Raw genomic sequence first — 22,298 nt, 5'->3', positions numbered from 1 at the left:
GGATAAACAAACTGTGGTACACCCAAACAGTGGATTACTACTGAGCCATAAAAAGGAATGAAATACTGATAGATGCAACCAGAAGGATCAATTTTAATTGTGTTTGTTAAGTTCAGTGAAAGAAGCCAGTCTCAAAAGGATACACATACCATATGATTCCCTTGACTTTCTGGAAATGGCAAAATTATAGAGACAGAAAATAGGTGAATGTTTGCCAGGGCCTAGAGGTGATTGGAAAGGTTGACTACAAAGGGACTTCAGGTAACTTTTTGGGATGTTGGCACAGTCTATGTTTTGATTGTGATGGTGGTTATATAAGTGTATGTGCTTGTTCAAACTCAGAATTATACACTGAAAAGGGCAAATTTTACTGTACATAAGTTAGACTTTAATGACTAAATGTGACCAAAGAAATCCTTTTCATGAAAATGATTAATAACCTTTGCCATTGACAGTGATGGATTTGGGATCTACTCTGATCCTCAGTGACTGCTCTAGAACTGTGAGCATGAACTCTTTAGGATGTGATAGCACTGGAAAACCTCTAAGTCAGAGTTCAAGGAAATGGAAATACTTTTATGATTTTAGGTCATATGAACTAACCCGGAAGGACCGACTTTACAAAAACATCATTCGAATGCAGCATACGCACGGATTCAAGGCTTTCCACATTCTCCCTCAGACCTTCTTGCTGCCAGCTGAGTACGCAGAGTTCTGTAGTAAGTGCTTTGACTCACACTGCCCATCCCGGCAACTGAACTTGGGGCAGACACACCTCAGGGTCTGTCTCAAGTCAGTAACCAATCAGGATTTTTCAAATCCTAAAAAAAATCGTGTTTCCTTAGTAAGACAGCTGCAGAAATAACTTTAAAACTGTGTTTATTCTGACTGTGTACTTGTATATTCATTCTTAGGCTGGTCAGTATCATTTATGAAAGGACACATTGGTGTCAGGTGAATGTGCTCTTGTCTTGTACAGAAGTCTCTTCACTGACAGGAATTTGTGCACAAGTAAGATGTATGTACTCTGCATGTTAACTGCATAAGCACCCTTTCTGGTGTGTCTTTTCCTCTTACCATTTAGGGCCTATTCCTGTCACCTTCATTTCTGGACTTGTGTGACTTATATTCTTTGGGGTATAAGTTACATTGTTTTTCCTTGGAGTTCAGGCTAATTGAAAACTATACATGGGAGCCAAATAAGGATCTAAATGTCAGCTGTATTATTGGTAAAGTTAGATAGGGACATGTGGCCTGCATCCAAGTGTCAATGGGCTTCTTACTTCTTTCGCCTTGAAGTGCACTTACCTGCCCAGGTCTAAGCAGAGGATATGGGTTGTTTCAGGCTTTCCTTCATGGGGCAGAGCTGCCTCAGTAGGCTTAGTGCACAGATCAGGTGTGAGGCAGGTCCTCTGGGGGAGTTTAAATAGTAACACTATCAGCTAATGCTTGATGAACATTTCCTTTCTACTAGGCCCTCTTCTCAGTGGCACCTCTACCCTGAGGTAGGTTCTGTTATTATTCCCGCTTTTGCAGATGGAGAGACTAAGGTACAGAGAGGTAAAGGAACTTTGCATAAGTTAGGCGGTATGTACATAATAACCGTATTGCCATCTAGAGAAATCACGCCTGTGAGAGGATCAGGTGCAACAAAGTGGACAAAGAGACAGCCAGTTTTCCTCTCTATAAGCCCAAGAGAGAGACTTTCTATCTTACAGCAGAGGAAGCATGGAGAGCGGAAGAGAAAGTTCTCTCTAAACTTCCTGACTTTTGATACTTTAGCCAGGTGAATTTAAGGATCTGGTTCTGTCACCCAGTGGGGTGTTCATCCTCTGGGACTTATGTCATCAGGGATGGTCATAGGATCTACCTTGGTGAGGCCATTTCCCTGATAGCACTTGTTTCTTCTGCTGGGACCACAGGTTGACAGTTTAGTGTTTGTCCACAGAGGGCTCTGAAATAGGTCATAATAGAGGATTAATTAGATGAATGAAGTTAACTTCAAAGCTACAGCATACTCAAAGCTGAACATTTGTAGCTAAGAATTTTTATGTCACTTAAGCCAAGTTACTTAAACCTCACTGTACTTTAGCTTTCTCCTTGGTAAAAAGAGACTTTTACCAGTGCTGACCTCACAGAGTTGTTGGGATGTTTAAATAGGTTAATACATGGAAAGCACTTGGAATGGTGCTTTATAGGTGTTTAGTAAATGTTCAATGTTATTTCCTATTTCAAATTATCTTGAGATATATCGCTACATAATAAAAGTTAAAAATTATGTAATATGCTAACTTGATAGCATAAAAATGCTTCAACTGACAGGTCGGCAGTGTAAAAATGTTACTAATGTGAACTCCTCCTGTTGTTGGATTCCTAATGAGAAATTAAAGTCCAGAATAATTCCCTATTAAAGACTAAATGCATCTAAGTTGAAAACTCCCTTTCTCCTCTTTGCTGGTGCTTATTACACAGCTTGAGGGCTGGGGAAGCTCATTTAGCTGATTGGATAGAGTTAGGGTTCCTCCATCAGTTCAAACCTGACCTGCCTTTCAGTAGAATTGCTTCTTCAGCAATTACTCAAACTTTTATGTGTTCTTCTTCTTAACAAAAATGAATTCAAAAGGTCAGTAGAACACATAGAATCAATACAGCTGCAACCCAAAGCCACCACATTTAGCCCCAGGGCAGTTATTACAGGCACATGGTGTTCCTCAACCCCCAAAACAAATCACCCATTGCTGTTGCCACCCAGCAATGCCGGCAGGGACTTACCGTGTTTGTGGAAAAGGGAGGACAGGGAAGATGTGGTAAAGAGGAATCTTCTTGGTTTCAGTCTTGCCGGGATGCAAGTCATTCTCTACCAGTGGTCCAGAGTTTGTGCCCTCTAAACTTAAATCCACTGGGGAGAAATCCAACATCATTAGGTTTATTGTGTTGTTAAATTTACACATTAGGGAGAAACCCATTTATTCCTACCACTTCCTCTTTCAAAGAGACATTTCCCTTTTCTATAAAGTCTATTTTAAGTTCTTTTCCTTTGGTGACCACCTCGCATATTACAGCTTGGAAGTTTCATTTTCTCAATGACGCTTGTGTTTCTGACCCTCCAGTGCTTACTTGAGTGTGGGCAATAGAAGATTTATGAGAAGGAAAGGGAGGTGAACAGACTGGCCTTTAGAAAAATAACTGCATGAAATGAATTAGAGGGAGCAATGGAAAGAAACACAGTGGTCACTTTGAAGGTTGTTGAGTAATCCAGATAAGAAATGTAGCTGGATTGAAGTAGGTGGCCAGAATGGAAAGAATGGTAGAATAAATAAGGATTACTAACCGGCTGTGAGTATGAGGCAGGGGTCAAAGAGATCTCCAAAGGTGTAGTCTTGAGAAGCTAGGAGGATCATTAAGTCTTTATCCAGAGTGTAACCAGGAATGTAAAGGAGTGTTAAAGGAAAGTATTGAATTTTGGACCAGGTTTGAATTTGGGGTGCCTATAGGCATCCATGTCGTGATGTTTGGCAGGCAGTTGTAAAGGCAGTTTTGAGCTCTGCTGGAGATATAGCTTCTGGAATGTGCAGGTGTGGAAGTGGATGTGATTACCAAGGGAGGAAAAAAAGTGCGAAGCAGCACGGCAGACAAATCAGAGGGGAGAGAGCTCAAAGATACGAACAAGTGATTGAGGTCCCAGAGAAGGCAGGAAGGGGGTAAATCAGGAGCCCTGTGGAAGGGTGAGCTTTAGGAAGGAGGTGGGCAAGTCTCTCCCCTGAAAGAAGGAAAGGAAGAGGCTATGTGATGACCCAGATACAATTTTAGATAGGAAAGCAGGTGAGTGGGCTTATGTAACTAATTCCCAGCCGTCTTGGTGAGAAGGCTAATGAGAACACACGCCAGGAATGAGGGGCCTAGGGATGGGTTTGGGCGGTTGAGAGGGCAGAAAGGTGTGAGCATCGCCTGTGAAGGGCCTTTGAAAGGGAACTGATAAGGAATGGACCTGCGGATCACCTAAAGACACTGGAGATAACCAGCCAACATGGATCTCATGAATTTACGGCTTTTGTTTTAATAAGAGAAAATCTTACATCCATCTCTGTAGAGATCTAGCCCAGAGACCAGCCACTGCCTCAATAGATGTGAAAACCTGATACTGCGAGAGTATGAGGATTGGAATACATGGTATATCTTTCTAGACTCCTGGTGCACTGTTGCTAGTTACAGTATTTAGTAGAATTGGAGGTCTATGACCCTGGAGAACCTAGGAGAGTCTTGTCAGTTCCAGCCACTTCCTGCCCAGTGGACAGCTTTCTGGGCAGGAAGGACACAAGAAAGATAGGGTGGTGCCATTGCCAGAAAAGTTGAACTTTCCTTCCAAACCCCAGCAGATTTTTGTTTACTTCTGATTGGCCAGAATTGTGTCCTGTGGCCATCTTCAGTTGCAAGAGAGGCTGAGAAAGAATTCTAATGAAGGAACAAAATTTTGATTTTTGCTCATTAATTGCAGTTAATTGCAGGTAGCTAGATTTTAAAGCAATCAGTAAATTTATAAAAATATAATATTAGCATTATAAGAGATCTTAGCAAATCAAACTAAACCCCTAGTTTGAAGATGAAACTGGGTAGTTCGTTTACTTTTTAAATTTTATTTTCAATTGCAGTTTACATTCAGTATTATTCTGTATTAGTTTCAGGTGTACCACATAGTGGTTAGACAATCATATACTTTACAAAGTATTCCCCTCGATATTTTCAGTACCCACCTGGCACATACATAGTTATCACAATATTATTGACTATTTTCCCTATGCTGTACTTTATATCCCCATGACTGTTTTGTAACTGCCAATTTGTACTTAATTCCTTTACCTTTTTTACCCAGTTCTCCAAACCCCTTGCCTCTGGCAACCATCAGTCTCTTTTCTAAATCTATGAGAGACTGGATAGTTTAAGCAGGGTACCCATAGTGTAAAAGCCAGAATTTGAATCCAGATATTTCTACCCCGGTTCAGCGCTCTTTCCATTAGACTGCCACTGTAGGAGCTGGGAGGCTCTAGGAAGGACTGCAGACCCAGCCTAGTACATTCTCACCCTGACAGGCCTTGCCCTGCCTTTGCCTCTGATTTTTCTTGCTTTGTAACCAAATTTTTAGAACCTATGAAAAAAAAGCCAATCTTTGTTCTGAAATATAACACATTAAGGATAAAAGCTTAGCATGAAAGACAAATCTTTGGTATTTAGAATTTCAACAACATGGTAAACACCAGAAAAAGCAGAAACTTCTGACAAGGATAGTTCACAGAGTAAGATTTATTCAAGTGTTAGGTGACAAAAATTACATTTAGCTAATTTTTTCCCTTTTGTGAAAACGAGAGTTTCACACACATGCCTGTCACTGCAGAGGGTACTGTCTCCAGACAGTTTTGACCATTTCCTTCGGTATCCCCATGGCACCCTCACTTCCTCTTTATCACCAGAGTGTGTCTGTAATTACCTGAGCAGTGTCTGCCTGTTCTGCTAGTCTATCTCCGTGAGAGCAAAGACTGTCCTTGTCACTACTGCATGAAGCTGATTGACGTGATCCAGCAAACTGATTGACATGGTTGGGTACTTAGAAGTATGAATGAATGAAGTTTAGAAAATTTTGTAATTTTTGTTTTCTTGTACTATGAATAGTTTCTTCTGTACTCAGTTCATTGTCTCCTTAGAATCTGGGGAAAATGGCAAAATGAAAAAAATATATAAACTATACACATACACATATTCAGTGGCTTTACTTTAGAAGCTTAATTTCTCTTATATAATTATAAATATGTCATGTATACCAGGACTTTAAAGTTATATAAGTGGTGTTTTTTGAAAGGGGATATATTCCAATGGTACAAAAAGTTGCAAAACAATAATCAGTGAGAAGCCTCCTTTTTTCTCTTTCCTCAGGCAGCCACTCCTCCCCAGAGGTGACCAGTGTCCTTACTTTTTCGCCACCTAGAGATAGTCCGTGTGCTTATAGCAGACAACTTGAGTATGCGTGTGTACAGATGGGAGCATGCAGTGTGTATTGCCCTGCATTTCCCTTTTAGTCACTGGACAGCCTGTCTTTGAGATCATTCCTTGTTTGTTCATTAATAACATTCTCATTTTGTGTGTCTGCTTAATATTCCATTATGTAGATCAGGTGTCTATAAACTATAGTCCTTGAATCAAACCCAGTCTTCTGCCTGTTTTTGTACATTCCATGAGTTTATTACATTTTAAATGGTTGGAAAAAAAGAAGAATAAAATTTTGTGGCATGTGGAAATCATATGGAATTCAGTGTCCATAAATAAAGTTTTATTAGAACATAACCTGCCCCTCTGTTTACATATTATTTATGGCTGCTTTCGAGGTACAATGGCAGAAGTGAATATTTGCAGCAAAGATTGCATGGCCTGCAGAGCTTAAACTGTATATTATCTGGCTTTAACAAAAAAAGTTTGCTGGCCCCTTGTATACATGCAATATAGTGTATTTAGTTAATTGATGGGCATCTTTTGCTACTATACCACAGCATTGAATAATCTTGTACATGCAACATTTCACATGTGTGAGTAGAACTATAGGATACGTGTCTAGCAGTGGACTTGCTCATAGAGTTTTAAATTCTGTGCGGCACATTCCACTTTTCCTAATTGTTAGGTTGTATCAAGGGATAAAGCAGGGGGAGATGGGGAGAGTGGACAAGGAGACCTACTTTTTCAACTCCTGGAGAAACGGTTTGCCAGGTGCCTGTTGGGAGGCCTTGAAAAGACAGTTTAGCTTATAACAGGGGGAGAATTCTTTGTTCCTTCTTTTCTCTTTTCTAGGTGGAGGGCAGAGCCATCTGCGAGCCTTAGTGTCTGTTGTTTGGTTTCTCTGCCCATGATTCAAAGGTGTTTAAGGGTGTAAACCTGAACCTAGGCAAGGAATAAGAGTAAAGGGTACCTTTTACTCACTTGTGAATTAGTCTTTTCCTCTCCACTTGCACATTGTTTGATTTTAGGTGATTTTTTTCCTTATAAGCTCAGAGAAATTGCTTAAGGAAAGTGATTATATTATGATATCTGGCATTGATACTGGTTATTATCTGCAGTGCTAGCGTCTAGAGGTCCTTTAGGTAAGGGAAGTGAGCATTTCAAAGATTCGTGAAGGTTGGTTGTGATAGCAATAGACTAACTTCCACATATTTGCCTTATTTTGTTTCTTCATTCAAGAGGGGAAATGATGAAAAAAAAATATTCTGTAGTATTTGCTGTAATTTTGCTGTCTCCTCTCTCATCCTCTCTCCTTTTTTTCTCTCTTCCTCCCTCCCAATATCCCTCTCTTTCTTTCTTGGTCTCTGTCTTTGTTCTTATTTAATTTTTAAGACTGGTCCAAAAGTACAGGTTATTTTAGCTGCTGTGCTCCACTTACAAATTTGGAAAACTCTTTGTGCACCTGAGTAGATAACCATTGTTGAAATTTAAGTTAATAAACTCACATCCCTTCTTTCTCTCTCCCACTTTTTATCTCCCAATATTTTGAGCAGATTGCTATTCAAAGGATCGGGGACCTTGGATAGTAAAACCAGTGGCCTCTTCTAGGGGGCGGGGCGTCTACCTGATCAACAACGTAAGTATCCAGCACAACTTCTCTTCTTTCTGTTCTTCCCTGTTTCACCCTTTGTCCCAGCTACTAAAATGGTTCCTTTTCATTAAGAGCAGGGGCTCCCTTCTGAAATCTGCATTCAGAAGTGTGAGTTGAGGTGGGTATGAGGGTGTCTGTCTTTTGGCATTAACCTCCCATGACAACAGTTACTCTATGGCTGAAAAGTTACTTGATCCAATTTAGGGGGAGGGCAGCCTTTGGTGTCAACAGAAAAGAGGTACCTTTTCTGCTTTTAGCATACTGGCATGCTAATTGCTCAGCACTAAGCGTTAATTAGTAGCATAAACATTTAGTTTGTATTGTGAGCAGAACTGGGATCCTGCCCTCAGGTCATCAGGGAAATTAACCCGAATCATGGGCATCCTTGTTGCACTTTCCTCCCTTCCCCGCCAACCTCCTCCTCCTCCTTATTTTTTCAAAAGCCATCAGAATCTTGATACTTTGCCAGATCCTCATTAAAAGTTGTTTTTAAGTTGAATACATATACAGAGTAAATAAAATAAAATCCCAACTGCAGTCTCAGTCCCTAGATTTATAATAGTAGTTAGTAACCTAATATAATTGAATTGTGTTTCTTCTTTTCTCAACTTTGCATTTTGTTTGTTAACTCCTAGTTTGATATTTATTATACTCACATCACCTCCTACCCTGCTTTGCACTTTCTACCTCTAAGTTTGTTGACTTTTTATTATTTTTATATTTTAAAGTTTTTTAACATTTATAGTCTCTTCAATAACTATGAGTCAGTTTCTCTGCTTTATTTATAAGTTGAATAAAAATTTTCAATTCAGTAGAAACTTTACAGTGTGGAATTCTGAAATTTAACCAGTATTTTAGTCGGAGTCGTTTTTTTGATTCTTCCTGGACATTTGCTTGACACTTTTTCTATAGAAATTAGTATTACTCCTTAGTTCAGAGAAAACTATCCTTTTGTGTGTGTGTCTTTGTTTCTGCTTCTAGAATTCCTTTTTGAGGCAGTCTCTAGGTCTTTCCTTCATGTCAGCTTTCTCTAGTTTTAAATTCTCTGTCTTTCAGCTATCTATACCTTCTGGGTCACACACACTATCCACTTATTTGTCCCGTTTACTGTATTTCTATATTGGCTGTCATAGTTTGCAGAAACTCTTATTTATTGATATGCTTGCTTGTTGACAGCTTTTTGTTGCTTAACAGATGCAGTTTGCCTGCTGGTCTTTCTGAAGATACCAGTTGAAAGTTTTTTAAAGTTATCTTCTGTTTTGTTAATTTTCTTGGGGTCATCTTATTTTCTTCCTGTTGGGTTTTCTCAGTTTCAGTGACCTTAGGTTTGTTGAGTCACGTTTGTGAACAAAAGACTAGACTGAAATTGACAGCTGGCCTGAATTTCCCCTACTGTTGTGTAGGACTGATTCCCTAATAGCTTCTGCCTGGACAGGAGGCTGTGAGTTTCGTGCCAGGGCAGGGCATGTTGACTGGCAGGCTGCACCTTAGTGGGCATGAGTGAGGAGCATGCCTCTTCCCTCCCCGTTACCAGAGTGGGACAGGCCTTATCATGAAGAGGGAGGAAGATATGGTGATTTCTCTTTGGGTCAGTGCTACCTTGCCTCTCTTTTCCCCTTTTTGTCTGTTGGGAGATAGCAGGGCCTCAAGTGCCACTCTTTCAGGTCCCTGCACTCATACAGCTGTCCTCCCCAGAGTGTCACTTATAATTTTATCCTGAGGGCAAAGCTTTGGGTGTTGGAGAAGACCCACTGGCCACTGTTCCAAATGCTGCACATTAATGACTTACCTGACCCTTGTTCCTTGGCCCACTCCTGCTCCTGTTTGTGCACTGCCAGCTCAGACCTTCTCTCAGGCACTTCCACACCCCCTCTGAGACCCTGGGCAGGGGCGTCCTCTGCTCTGGTTTCTCAACCTGATCCCATCTGCTCTCCATCTTTCAGGATCTCCTTAAGCTTTCGGTCTGTTGCTGGCTCCTTTAATGGCTTTCTAGCCTTGTGATCATTTCATTCTTTTAGAAAATAACTTCTTTGTCCTTCATTGGAACTCTGGAGGGAAGACGGGGAGGTAGCTGTGTTGTGTGTGCGGTCACTGCACCATCTAAAAACCCCCGTTCTCTTTTAACACTGTCTGAGCTCTTTCCTATATGTGTAGAAACTAACTTCTGAGGGGTCTTTCACATTGGAGAATCCTTCAATTCAGTCTGGACTAAAAACTCTGCTATCGCCACTGAAGACATGTAGGATCTGGCTCTGACACAGTAACTATTACAGCTCCAGGCCACAGGTCCAGTTACCTGGCCGAGTCACTCCAGAAGCCCTTCACCCTGGGTCTCTTGTGACAGAAGGCCCTGCTCAGATGCCCTGGATCTCTCTATTCTTTGCTCTGACTTTGGTGTGAAGGCTTCTGTCCGACAGCTTTTCCTTCAGCTCCATGTCAGGAGTTCAGTGTTGTTTGCATCTCAGACGGCACTAGCTTGTGTTTGGGTTTTAGTTGCCGAATGGAATTGCTATTGAAAGTCAGCGATGGTACAAATTTGCTTTTCATTTTCTTAGATGTGAGTCAAGAAGAACAGGATCTGTCCCTGGCTCATCTGGGGCTTTTCCTGTTGGAATGCTCTCTTGCCCTAGCGCTTTGTTATTTTAAAACCAACAGCATAAAGAATAGAAGAGTTAAACTTTCCTTGGTGGGGCTGAGAACCCCGTGCCCTGACTCTTCCCTGGATGCTGAGTCTCATAAAGGGGGTGACAAGTCAGTAGAGAATGCATTTGGCAGGCTCTGCTCCCTCCCACCTCTCCCTGGGCTGAATCCCTGGAGACCCCCTGCATAGATCAAAGTACTTGGCTGGACCCTTGGCCCCCCTCTTCCTCAGAGAAGCTTTGGAATGAGTCTGATTCTTTGAGGTATTTGGTGGAGGTGCCAGACAGAAGCCTGGGAAGATGCCAGCAGGCACCAGGGGAGCTGGCAACATGTGGACATAATGGGAAAATATTCCCATTTCACTCCAAAACTGGAAATTTATCACCTTTTACCCAGACCTAAGAACCATGTAGTTAATATTCTTTTCTCTCTCCTTACACACAGGGCCTAACCATCCCCTCTTTTCCATACCTGGATCCTTTCCCATGGAATATGTGACCCATTAGCCAACTGGATGAAGTAACTGTTTCCAAGGCTGCTGCCTGCTTTCCTTTTAGGTTTTAGGGGGGAGGGAGGGAGTGTTCCAGCCGAGGGTCTGTGAGCAGAACTAATGTGAGTGGGTGAGGGACGTTGTGGGGGGCAGAGTTAGGTGTGAGGGCCAAATGAAAACATCATTCCCCGTCTTCCTGCTGGAGTGAGAGGGCCTCTTATTTAACACTCCCAATAATAGTCACAACCGTTTGGAAAATATCTGCAAATAGCAACTTTTACCATTACGAGAACAGGATAAAGGATAGAAAAAGCATTACTTCTATGTAATACTGGAGAGAGAAGTGTGAGCTCCTACAGATGGAAGCATCTCAGACGATTGGCTAACGTAGTCTCTTAATAATGTGCTCTTTAACTGGAAATACATCTTAAAGGAACAGAGTTGTGTTTGATCCAGCTCCTTCAGTAACTGTGACTAAATGCCACATTTTCCCAATTTAGTATATTCAGATTGAGGAGGAGAAAGATCTGGTGTTTCCTGGTTAGGGTATGAATTTGATTATAGAAGTCAGATTTAGTCATCCCTGTCTCACACATTATTCATGGTAAATACAATGTTAATATTTCCCTGAGGTTTTAAAGTATCAGAAGTATATGTAGGTCAGTCTAGTCACTCTTATACTTCTGAAAATAATTCTGTACAGCTCTCATTTCTGTTTGTTTATATGTTGTTATCTTATATGCTCTCTATTCTCATTGTTCAACAAATATTTTGGGAGTGCCTGCTGTGTGCCAAGTGCTGGCACTCCTTAAAACCTTTTGAGGAATAGGGACTATCTCCTAATTCTTATGGGTCTTCTTTATAACTCAGTGCACTGCTCTGAGTAGAATGGTGTGTGGCATGCTGTGATGAATGCTGTTGAGTTATGGGACTTAGTAAATAGAACCACATAGATACTATTGACTTTGCAGTAATAATAGCAACCAGTATTTCTTGAGTATTTAATATGTACCTATTACTGTGTCTTCCAAATATCATCTCCTTTAGTTTTTATAAGAACCCTATGACATAATTATTATTATTTCCTTACTTAGTAAGTGGCAGAGTTGAGATTGTAACTCAGGTCTAGCTGATTCCAGAGCACACACTCTTAACCAGGGGACTGTTCTACCTTATAGTGACTTAACAGATACCATCAGCTTTCATCTTAAAGTCCAGTTAGAAAAATGGTTATTTCCAACTTTCTCAACAATTCAGATTCTTGTTTTCACGTATTTTAGAGGGCAGTTTGAGCTTGGAATTGAAATAATTTAAAATGAGTTAATTATGGATTGGTGAAAATGAAACAAGCTTGAAGATATGAAAAAGCTTTCATTAGTTGCTTATCAGTATATAACAGAATACAAAAAAAAAACTATATCCAAACCATTTTTTTCTTCTGTGAGCTTACAGTTTGATTCCTAATGCAGATAAAAGTGAGGAGTATGGACCATTGAACAAATAACGTAAGAGATTATGTTATGCATAACTCAAAGGACAAATATATTTATGATGAAGGAGGAAAGAGAAAATCGCCACGGGCATTAAATGTGTCATGGAGTGAAGACCATTACCAGCATATTCTCTGGTTCAGGGGAACGTTGAGTGGTCATACATATATTATAGCCTATAGGTGTTACTCTCACTTTTACAAGAGAGCTACACTTGTTTAGGTTTGGAACACAGCCTGCAGCTTGCTGCTTTGTACTGTGATTGTATCAATTCTTACTAAGCTGACTCTTAACTGAGGTAGTACTTGTGAGAAACTGATCAAGAAATGTAAGGGAGTCAGGCGATGGTGTGGGTGACTGTGAGTCTGTGAGTATGAACCAGTACTGGTGTCATAGCGTCCACATGATGAAGAGGCTGTGAAGGTTGTGTTCTGAGTTTGAAATAGCAGCAGTGGGAAATGAGAGAGGAATCTTGTTATCCTGACTCTGGAGTTGCTCATCGTGGTTGTACAATGTGTCACAAAATTATTCCTATTTTATGATAACTAGTATTTGGGATAGAAAATGCGTTATTATAAAGACAAACTTTTGAATTTGGGGGACAATTATTTTTAGTTCAGAACTTTGGGGAAGAAGTGAATAGTGCTTGAATTAAACCTCTGAAGCAGACCCCTGGGTTCAAATGCTACTTTCAATCACTTATTAGCTGTATGACTTTGAGCAGGTTCCTAACCCTCTGTAACTCTCCTCATTGCTAGTATTTGGGTGGTGATATACCTACCTCATGGAGTTAGGTGAAGATTAATTGAAATAATTCTTGTGAAGAATTAGAACAACACAAGCAAATGTTCAGTACATTTATTAAAATTTTATATTTTGCTGCAGATGTTAATAGTTATTTCTGTTGCTACTACTGTAGCTGTTATCATCACAGTTATTATTATTGCCACTTCCCTTTGGAGTTCTTTGTCCTGTATGGATTGTGGTGACTTCCAGCTGACTTCTGTCTTAAACTAATCTCACATTGCTGCTTTGTGTTCTTTTAAGTTATATATTTTGCTGTTCCTCTACCTAAATAGGGATCAGGCTCTGAGGGCAGGGATTATATTTGTTTACTTCATCACTGGATTCCCCAGTGCCTTATATAGTATCCAGAAATACTCATAATTACTTATTGTAAAAACAGTTCTTTTTCTCATTGAAAAAAATTTAAATATCTAGTTCCATCTTTACATATAGTGGCATAGCAAGTACCATTGAGTGAATCAGTGAAACATCCATCTCATTTCACAGGGGAGTGCTCTGTAAATTCTCTAATCAACTTGGTGAAAGCCTTCATTTAAGAATAATTGGAGCATTTAAAAATTTGCATTGTACTTTACATTTGGGAGAAAGCAAGTTTTTATTTTTAAGTAGCTTTTATTTTCTTGGCATGTAACTACTTAATATCATGTATATAAATCTCTAAAGCTGCTTAGACTTGATTTATTATGTGAGAGATGCTGTGTAAATTTATTTTCCCCCATTGTAATTGGATACCTACAGTGTTTATGGGAGTGGTGTGTTAAGTGGCCAATTGAAAATATAGGTAGATTGGAGGAAAACTTTTCTTAGAGTTTTAGTTTTCTACGTTATCATTTCTAAAAGGTTAAGAACTTTGTTCCCCTATTGTAAGTTAGGGTTCCTTTGCATTTCTGTCCTTTCATTCCTTCTCTTTATTTGATAGCCAAACCAGATTTCCCTGGAAGAGAACATCTTGGTCTCCCGTTACATTAACAACCCCCTGCTCATAGATGGTGAGTTGTGATTAGGCTCTTGACTGGATTGGGTTAGATCTTGCTAATTTTCTGTTTTGTTTTTATTATTTATTTATTGGATTTACTGGGGTTACATTGGTTAATAAAATCATATAGGTTTCAGGTGTACAGTTCTATAATACATCATCTCTCTATTGTAGGGTGTGCTCACCACCCCAAGTCAAGTCTCCTTCCATCACCATTTATCGCCCTATACCCTCTTCTACCTCCCCCACTGCCCCTTTTCCTCTGGCAATCATCATATGAGATCTTGCTAAGTTTTTTAACATTCTCATAGTCTTTGCTAGTAAGTCTTTATTAAGCTAATACAAAATTCCTGGCAACTGTAGCTTCAGAGCTGAGGCTGGTTCCTTACCTACCGCATGGGATTATTTTGAAGACAAAATGAGATAATAAAAAAAGAAGTGCTTTCTAGGTTATATAATAACAAATATATATGAAAACTGTATGGTACATATATGTAAATTCTCATTATATGTATGAAATGCATAATTAGTATTTATCCTCAAAAAGTGAGATGTATGGGTTATATGTATTTTGTGGGGAGAGGTGCTGTTCTTTCTTTCATGTTTCCTTGTTACATTGTCCTGTTCATTCTGTAACAGAAAACAAATCAACTTAGTTTTTCCTGTGAATTCAATTTTTTTTCTAGACTTCAAGTTTGATGTGCGCCTCTATGTGCTTGTAACTTCCTATGATCCTCTTGTCATCTATCTCTATGAAGAAGGATTGGCTAGGTAAGAGACATTTGGAGGGAGGGTGTTTATTAGAGTGGACCCATTAAAGAATGTAACACCTTGCTGACTGGTCACGAGTATACTCGTTTCCATGTCTGAACGTTGCTGACTGGTCACAAGTTAACTTGTGTCTGCACTTATATTAATTTAAGTAATTTTAAACAACTTGCTGACCAAAGTAGCTGGCTGCATGGGCGAGTTCTGGCTTGAAATAGCCGGTCAGCGCAGTGGTCAGGCTTTTTCTTTCTGTTAAGTTCAACTCAGGAAAATAGAGTGTACTCAGATGGTCTTCAGGTATGAACAAGCGTGTGTATGTAACCACACACCTTTCCCAGCAGTGATTCAGGATCACACCATATTTTCATGCCATTGCCATTGTTGTGAAGACCCTAGGGCATTCAGATAATTTGTCTTTGTTCTTCAGAATTGATATAGAAAGAATAAAAAATCCCCCAATTATTTATCTGTCATATACCATGCATTTATTTTAATGCTCACAATAACCTTACAGTTGATGCATTTTTGCAGTTGAGGAAACTGAAGGTTAGAGAGGTAAGGGAACTTGAAGTCACTTTTCTGAGACGTCCCAGCTGGTTGGTAGTGGAGCAGGAGTTTGAATTCATGGACCTGACTCCAGAGCTCAAGGCCTGAGCTGTTTCATGCCCTTTTGTGTTTAGGAGGTGTTAGCTGCTTTTTTTTTCACCTGCAAGTAATATTTTGTTTTCTTGAGGTCTTTTTTAGGTTTTATGGTAATATTACTTATAAAATTAAGTTCAAGTTGTAATAATTTAAAGTTTTATTTTCCATAACCAGATAATTTTAGAGGTAAGAGTGTTTTCATAGACCCTTTAAATGATTTAAAATGAGTATATAACTTTGTTTATGTTCTTCCCCCCATAAAACTTATACATATATATGTGTGTGTGTGTGTGTGTGTGTGTATATCATATATATATATATATATGTTATACACACACTCGTACAGGGGTGGGAAAAAGTACGTTTATAGTTTTTTTGTGGAAAATAATACAGTAATTAATAAATAATGATATAAGAGTAAACCGTGTTTCATGTACTCACAACTGTAAACTTACGTTTGCCCTACCGTGTGTGTGTGTGTGTGTGTGTGTGTGTGTATTTTTTTTACCAACTAGCTTTCCCTAAAGTTCTTTTTATGCATAGTGACCTTATATAACATAGCAGTTTAGAAGGTAGTTTGCAATCTGTGAGCAGTAATGACAAGCTAAAAAGTTTGGTTTGTGTGTGTTTTCTTATCTTAGAAAATGCACTTCAAAGACGGGAAATACAGTGGTTAAAAGAAGCCTGCCTATTTAAGTATAGGTGCTTTGACACATATTATAGTACTCTGATAGCTGTTATTTTAGAATGGTGTTTTAATTATTTCATATACTCCAATTTTTTGATGCATGTAACTACAATCCAAGGGTGAGAACAGACTAACCAGATTCTGGCTGGTAGAGCTGTTTCTTCCCTTCACCTCTAAGTGGCAGTGACAGCATTTATAAGCCTTGTCATATTCTTACCTTGATTTATGTGTTTGTGCCCTAGGAACTCTGGAGGCTACTGAAGCTCTCTAGCCCTGGCCTCTTGTTCCTTGAAAATTGTTCATTGAACTCAAAAAGAGTCTGGAAGCTTTGGCTAGAAACAAATGATAAAGATTTATTCAAGGGTCTTAGAGTTTGCAGACTGGGAACACAGGCAGAAACCCGGAAGTGTTCCAAAGAAGGAAAACTTCGGAGTTCTTATAGTAAAAAGTATACTCCTGAGAATTATTTGTCCTGCATTCGTAGCCCTAGGATTGGTCCAGGATGGTTATCTTTCAGATGTCAAGTTGTCTGGAAGATGGTCACCAGGAGGTCTGGTCACATCCTGTGATCTGGATAATGGGTGTCAGGTGGTCTGGATACATGAACCATTCAGGGGGATAATCAGAGGGTTATCTGGAAGGTCTGGTGTATGTCCAGACATATGTGCAGGCATTGACACAAGACTATGAAGTTCAAAATTTTTAATTTCCTAGGCTAATTAGAATAAGAATAGTCTTTGCTCATGCCTCAGCCTGCATAATGTTAATAATTTTAGCAGCCTGGTTAAGGTGACTCCATTTTATATAGTCCCTATCTTTACTCTTTCTTCATAATTGAGGCGGGGAACTAAAACATTCCTCAGTTTTCAAGGAAAGGGCTAAACTAGGTCCTTGATCACATACTGTCCACTAACTCTAATCAGATTCATAGGAAAGAAGTTTTCTGTAGTGTTTGTAGACACATGTACTCTCATGCTTTGAAATATAGGTTTAGCCCAGCCTGGCGTGGCTCAGCGGTTGACCGTCGACCTAGGTTCCAGGCGATCAGGGTTCGATTCCCGGTCAGGGCACATGCCCAGGTTGCGGGCTTGATCAATGACTCTCTCATCATTGATGTTTCTATCTCTCTGTCTCTCCTTTCCTCTCTCTGAAATCAATAAAAATATATTTAAGAAAGAAGAAATATAGGTTTAAAAGCCAAGTCCCCATATTATCTAGAACAAAAAGAAGAAAAACATATACCCCTTCTACTCCAGTGTATAAGGTTCTGAAGGCTTTCTTTTTTTTAATTTATTTTTTTATTTTTTTGGGGGGTTCAGTTTTGTAATTTGTGATATCTCTCTTGTGTATCATGAGCTCTTTCCTTCTCTTCCCTCCACTCATCTTCATCCCAGCTTGTCTCCTGTTCCCTTCTCAGGAGTGATTACATCCTGCCACAATTTGGACTTCTTACATAGGGAAGAGATCTCAAGATTACACTCGCTGTTTCTCAGGAATATCAGACCAACATGTTTTGCATATTATTTGAAAGACATTTCACTCACAATATTAATAGCCCTCTCTATTGGTAAAATTTGGCATAGTTTTAAGACCTCAATGGTTCAGACACAAATTGAGAGTAATACCAACATTTATTGTAGAATATACTACAGATATGCAAGTGCTTTGGCTCCTTGGTGTGTGCCAAAAGTCAGAGTACACTGAATTGAGTCACTTTTTTTGCCTTCAGTGGAAACTGAGTATATATATGGGGCGGGCAAAGCAGGTTTGCAGTTGTGAATACACAAAAGAGAGTTTATTCTTGTATTATTATTTATTAAGTATTGTATTACAACTGTAAGCCTACTTTTGACCACCCCTGTATATTTTCAAATGCATGCTTTTTCTTAGAATAATTTGGAGAACAGCTTTTCTAAAAACTCAAGCCAAATTGAACCAAGAAATAGGAATTTTCAAGGCTTTGTCTCAGTTTATCTAAAAGTATGGGTGAATATAAAAGATTTACAAAAGGACAGTACATGATCACAGGCTATTAACCAGAGTCCCACGAGGGCACGTTGTTCTACACGATAACTTCCATGTGCCTGGGTTCCTGTGTCTTAACTCACTGTATATCTTGGCATTCATCTGCTTCTTTTTAATCCTCAGGATCTGCTGACTGTGTCATTACATCAACAATAGTCTATAGGATCTCCAGATCTGCAGCCTCTAGTAATCATGGGTCACGTGTGCTTTATGTAGACGTTACTAAAGATAATCAGTTTGAGATGAGATCACTAAGCCATTTTACTTCGAGGCTCAACACGGAAAACCATAATCTTCCCTAAAGAGGCAAAACTGGCAACAAATATAATTGGTTTCCTTCTTTAGAAAAGAATGGCGTTATCCCATATCACCTGTTTTGGGCCTCAAATTAAAGCTTAGGTGAGAGAAAGATTAAATTCATTTCTTATTTCAATTTGTGAAATAACTAGTTTCTGTAAATTTTTTACCTTCTTAAACTTACTGAAGAAAAAGATCCTTAATAGCTTGTTTCTATATCAATAATTTGAGTTGTTTTTGTTGTTCTATTAACATAGGAAGTAGGAAAACTCTCATCATGTTTTTATACATGGGAAAATGTCAAGGCATTTAAAAAAATTGTCCGTCTGGCATTTGGGTCCAGCATTTTGCCCTAGAGGTCAGCCCTGGTTTTGAGTTGCACGTGTATGTTGCTGCTTTGCACCAGCAGGGGACACTCACTTTCCAGAGAGGGTGGCATTCTCAACCAAAATGGTGTAGATTCTTTTTCTGTCAGAGGTAGAATCCAAAAAGACTTTGTCCTGGATTTTACAGTTTTTATGTGGACTAAACGATTTGACGGGGCCTTTTTTGAGACAGAGCTAATAGCCAAATTTTCACTGAAACAGGAAAAATAAAAAGTTAAAAAAATTAAAACAAAATTGAGTTGAAAACCAAATGTGTTGTCAGAGACCCAAAGATAGGGTAGCATTAGCAAATGGGGTGACATGAAGGTGCCCCCAGGGAACTGGAAGAGATCATCTACCCACGCTGTAGGAGTGGGGGACACTGAGAATGTCCCACGGGGACTCCCTTTTTTCTGCCTCAGCCATAGTATTTAGTGGAAATTCAGAAAAGACCCCCAGAGCATTTGTATGCCTTTTCCTCCATCCCCACCCCCCAGTTCCTTCTTCAGTAGCCTTCTTTGCTAATTAACACTGGCTCCGCAGGGATATTTACCTTTTCTTTGCTGGATTCCTGTGGTTTTGAAAGAATTCAGGTACTTGCTTGTTGCCAAGGAATTCATATTACCTCACAGGCTGTACACTGTCCAGAATCTGCCACAGCAGCAAGAAGGGGGAAGAGACACCAGTGAGGGGGAGAAAACCCTCTCCAGTGCTCATTGTCACCCTCCCTGGCAGGCTGTTGCTGTTTGTGAAGTTTGAGTCATTTCTGGCTCTAAAGACAGGGGATCAGGCTGGTAATCCCCTCCCAGACGGCTCCGTAGGGCGCTGCCGAGTCACTGCAGCACTTGGCAGTCTCCAGGCCGCAGCTGGTTGACAGCAGATCAGAGAGCGCTTGGCCTCTTTTCTCTTCCATAAGATTTCTCTGGGTCAGGCGAGGATGAAACCCAGTGGCTCCTGGCAGGGCTGCCTGAGGTGCTGTCTCTTCACCCTCTAGGCCTTTTTGGCTCTGAATGGCTTCACCTGCTGAAAGATAACTCATGTACCAGGGTCTCCTCAGGGTTGGCTGCCTCTTTTCTTTGTACATGTGTAGTGAGTGTTTGTTAGGATATATAATTGTCAGAGAGGGGTGGTTAACTGTCCTACATCTAGACTATGACTGACTCTGGTCTTGTATTCTTAGAATAACAACAGAGTTTTTGAGTGGGAAAGAGAGTTTAAAAGATCTCGCTACCTGTGCTTTTCTTCCTATGTCAGTTCCATATTGGTAAAGTTCCTGGAAGGAGCATCTCAGGTGCAGTTTCAGTTAATGCCTGTCAAGTACCTACTATATGTCTAACATTGAAATCTTTCCTTCACACAGATACTCAGGAGTTTTGGACAAATTATTACCAATGTCTGGATTCTCATTGAGAAACATGAGAAAGTAAAAAGGAAATGTAGCTTTTAATTTAAGAATTTATTGTCAGAATAAAGATACTGTTGGAATAAAGCCCTATATGTTGACTCCTGGCAACCCTGTGATGATGTTCACAATTTCCAGTCCTCAGCAGCCCTGCTCAGCTCATGTAGACTCATGTCTGTGGCTTCTTTCATGGAGTCAGTCCGGCTCATGTTTGGTCTTTCTCTTTTCCTGTTGTCTTCTATTTTCCCCAGTATTATTGTTTTTCCCAAAACACCCTGCCTTCTGGTGATGTGCTCAAAGTAGGACAGCTTCAGGTTTGCCAGTTTTGCTTCCAATGAGGCTTCAGGTTTAACTTGCTCTAGGCCATCTTTCTGGCAGTCCAGGAAATCCATAGACCTCTCCTCCAATACCATATTTCAAATGAATCCATTTTTTTTTCCTGTCAGTCTTCTTCACTGTCCAGCTTTTGCATTTGAACATGGTAATTGGGAATGTGAGGGTGTGGATGATGTTAGCCTTGGTCTCCAGTGACACATCTTTGCTCTTGGTGGTCTTCCCTCATTCGTCCATTGCTGCCCTCCCGAGTCCCAGCCTTCCTTTGATTCTTGAATTTCTCTGAATGTTTGTGTCCCCCGGCCCCCAAACTCATATGTTGAAATCCTACCCCTCAAAGTGATGGAATTAGGAGGTGGGGGGCCTTTGGGTGGAGCCCTCATGAATGTGATTAGTGCCCTTTTATGAAAGACACCCTGGAGAGATTGCTCACCCTTTCTACCATGTGAGGACATAGCAGGAAGGTGCTATGAACTGTGAAAAGTAACTTTCTGTTGTTTATAAGCTACACAGTTTATGCTTTTTGTTATAGCAGCTCCAGTGGAGTAAGACAGATGGTATTGCCAGGGAGGCTGAAAAATCTAGAATTTTATTGAGAAACTTACCTTTGATTGTAGGCTTTTAATTTTGAAACTGTTTCAAACTTATACAAAAGCTGTAAAAATAGTATGAAGAATTCCCTTTTACCTTTCATCTAGAGACTACATTTAAATTTTGCCAACTGTCCTAATAATGTTCTTTTTCACAAAAGGATCCAATCCAGGATCACGTGTTATATTTAGTTATCATGTCTCCTTAGTCTCCTTCAGTCTGGAACAGTTCCTTAGTCTTGTCTTGATTTTCATGACCTTAGTATTTTTTAAGACTATAGGCTAGTCATTTTGTAGAATGTCCTTCAGTTTAGGTTAGTCTGATATTTTCTTATGATTAGATTCAGGTTATGTATTTTTGGCCAAAATGCCACAGAAGTGATGCTGTGTTCTCATTGTGTTATGCCTGATGACATATGATAACTATTTGGTGGTATTTGACCACTTGATTAAGATGATGTCTGCCAGATTTCTCCACTGTAACTTGCTTTGTTTTCCCCTCTGTAATTAATAAGTCCATTCGGAGTAGATACTTTGAGACCATGCAAAATCTTCTTCCCCTCTTATTTCCACCTAATAATTTTAATATCCATTGATGCTTCTTGTCAGAATGAATTATTACTATGATGGTTGCTAAATGATGACTTTCTAATTCCTTCATTCCTTTTACTTTTATTATTTGATATTTTACTCTGAGAAAGAGCTTTCTCTTCCCATTTATTCATTTATTTATCTATACCAATGTGGACTCAAGGATCCTTATTTTATTTAATGGGTTATAATTCTTTATTGTCATGCTTTATTTTGATGCTCATATTGCCCCAGATTTGGACAATGGGAGCTCCTTTAAACTGGCTTCTGTGTCCTTTAGACATGTTCCCTTATTCTTGGAGTACAAGATGTTTCAGGCTCATTTTGTTCTTTCTCTGTCCCAGCCCTGGAATCAACCATTTTCTCTAAGGATCACTGGTTGCCTTTTTTTTTTAAGTCTTTTTATTGGTTTTAAAGAGAAAGGAAGGGGGAGGGGGAGAGGGCGAGAAACATCGATGTGAAAGTGGAACATAGGTTGCCTGCCTCCTGCACAACCCCTATCGGAGATCGAGCCTGCAACCAGGGACTGTGCCCTGATCGGGAATCGAACTGGCAACCTTTTGG

General features: G+C 39.8%; 1 protein-coding gene across 1 annotated transcript in view; it reads left to right on the top strand.

Moving 5' to 3' along the window:
• TTLL5 (tubulin tyrosine ligase like 5) overlaps positions 1-22,298 on the top strand; it is a 195,129-nt gene that overhangs the window by 17,373 nt on the left and 155,458 nt on the right. The window contains exons 6-9 of the mRNA XM_087818959.1: positions 589-719; positions 7,533-7,615; positions 13,977-14,046; positions 14,720-14,804. Of these exons, the coding sequence (XP_087675085.1) occupies positions 589-719; positions 7,533-7,615; positions 13,977-14,046; positions 14,720-14,804 (369 nt within the window). The remainder of the gene's footprint in view (positions 1-588; positions 720-7,532; positions 7,616-13,976; positions 14,047-14,719; positions 14,805-22,298) is intronic.

The sequence above is a fragment of the Miniopterus natalensis genome, chromosome 1, assembly GCF_054644295.1.
Source record: "Miniopterus natalensis isolate mMinNat1 chromosome 1, mMinNat1.hap1, whole genome shotgun sequence".
NCBI classification, from domain to species: Eukaryota; Metazoa; Chordata; class Mammalia; order Chiroptera; family Miniopteridae; genus Miniopterus; species Miniopterus natalensis.
Note: the sequence above shows the minus strand (reverse complement) of the source record. Positions and strands in the feature narration are given on the sequence as shown.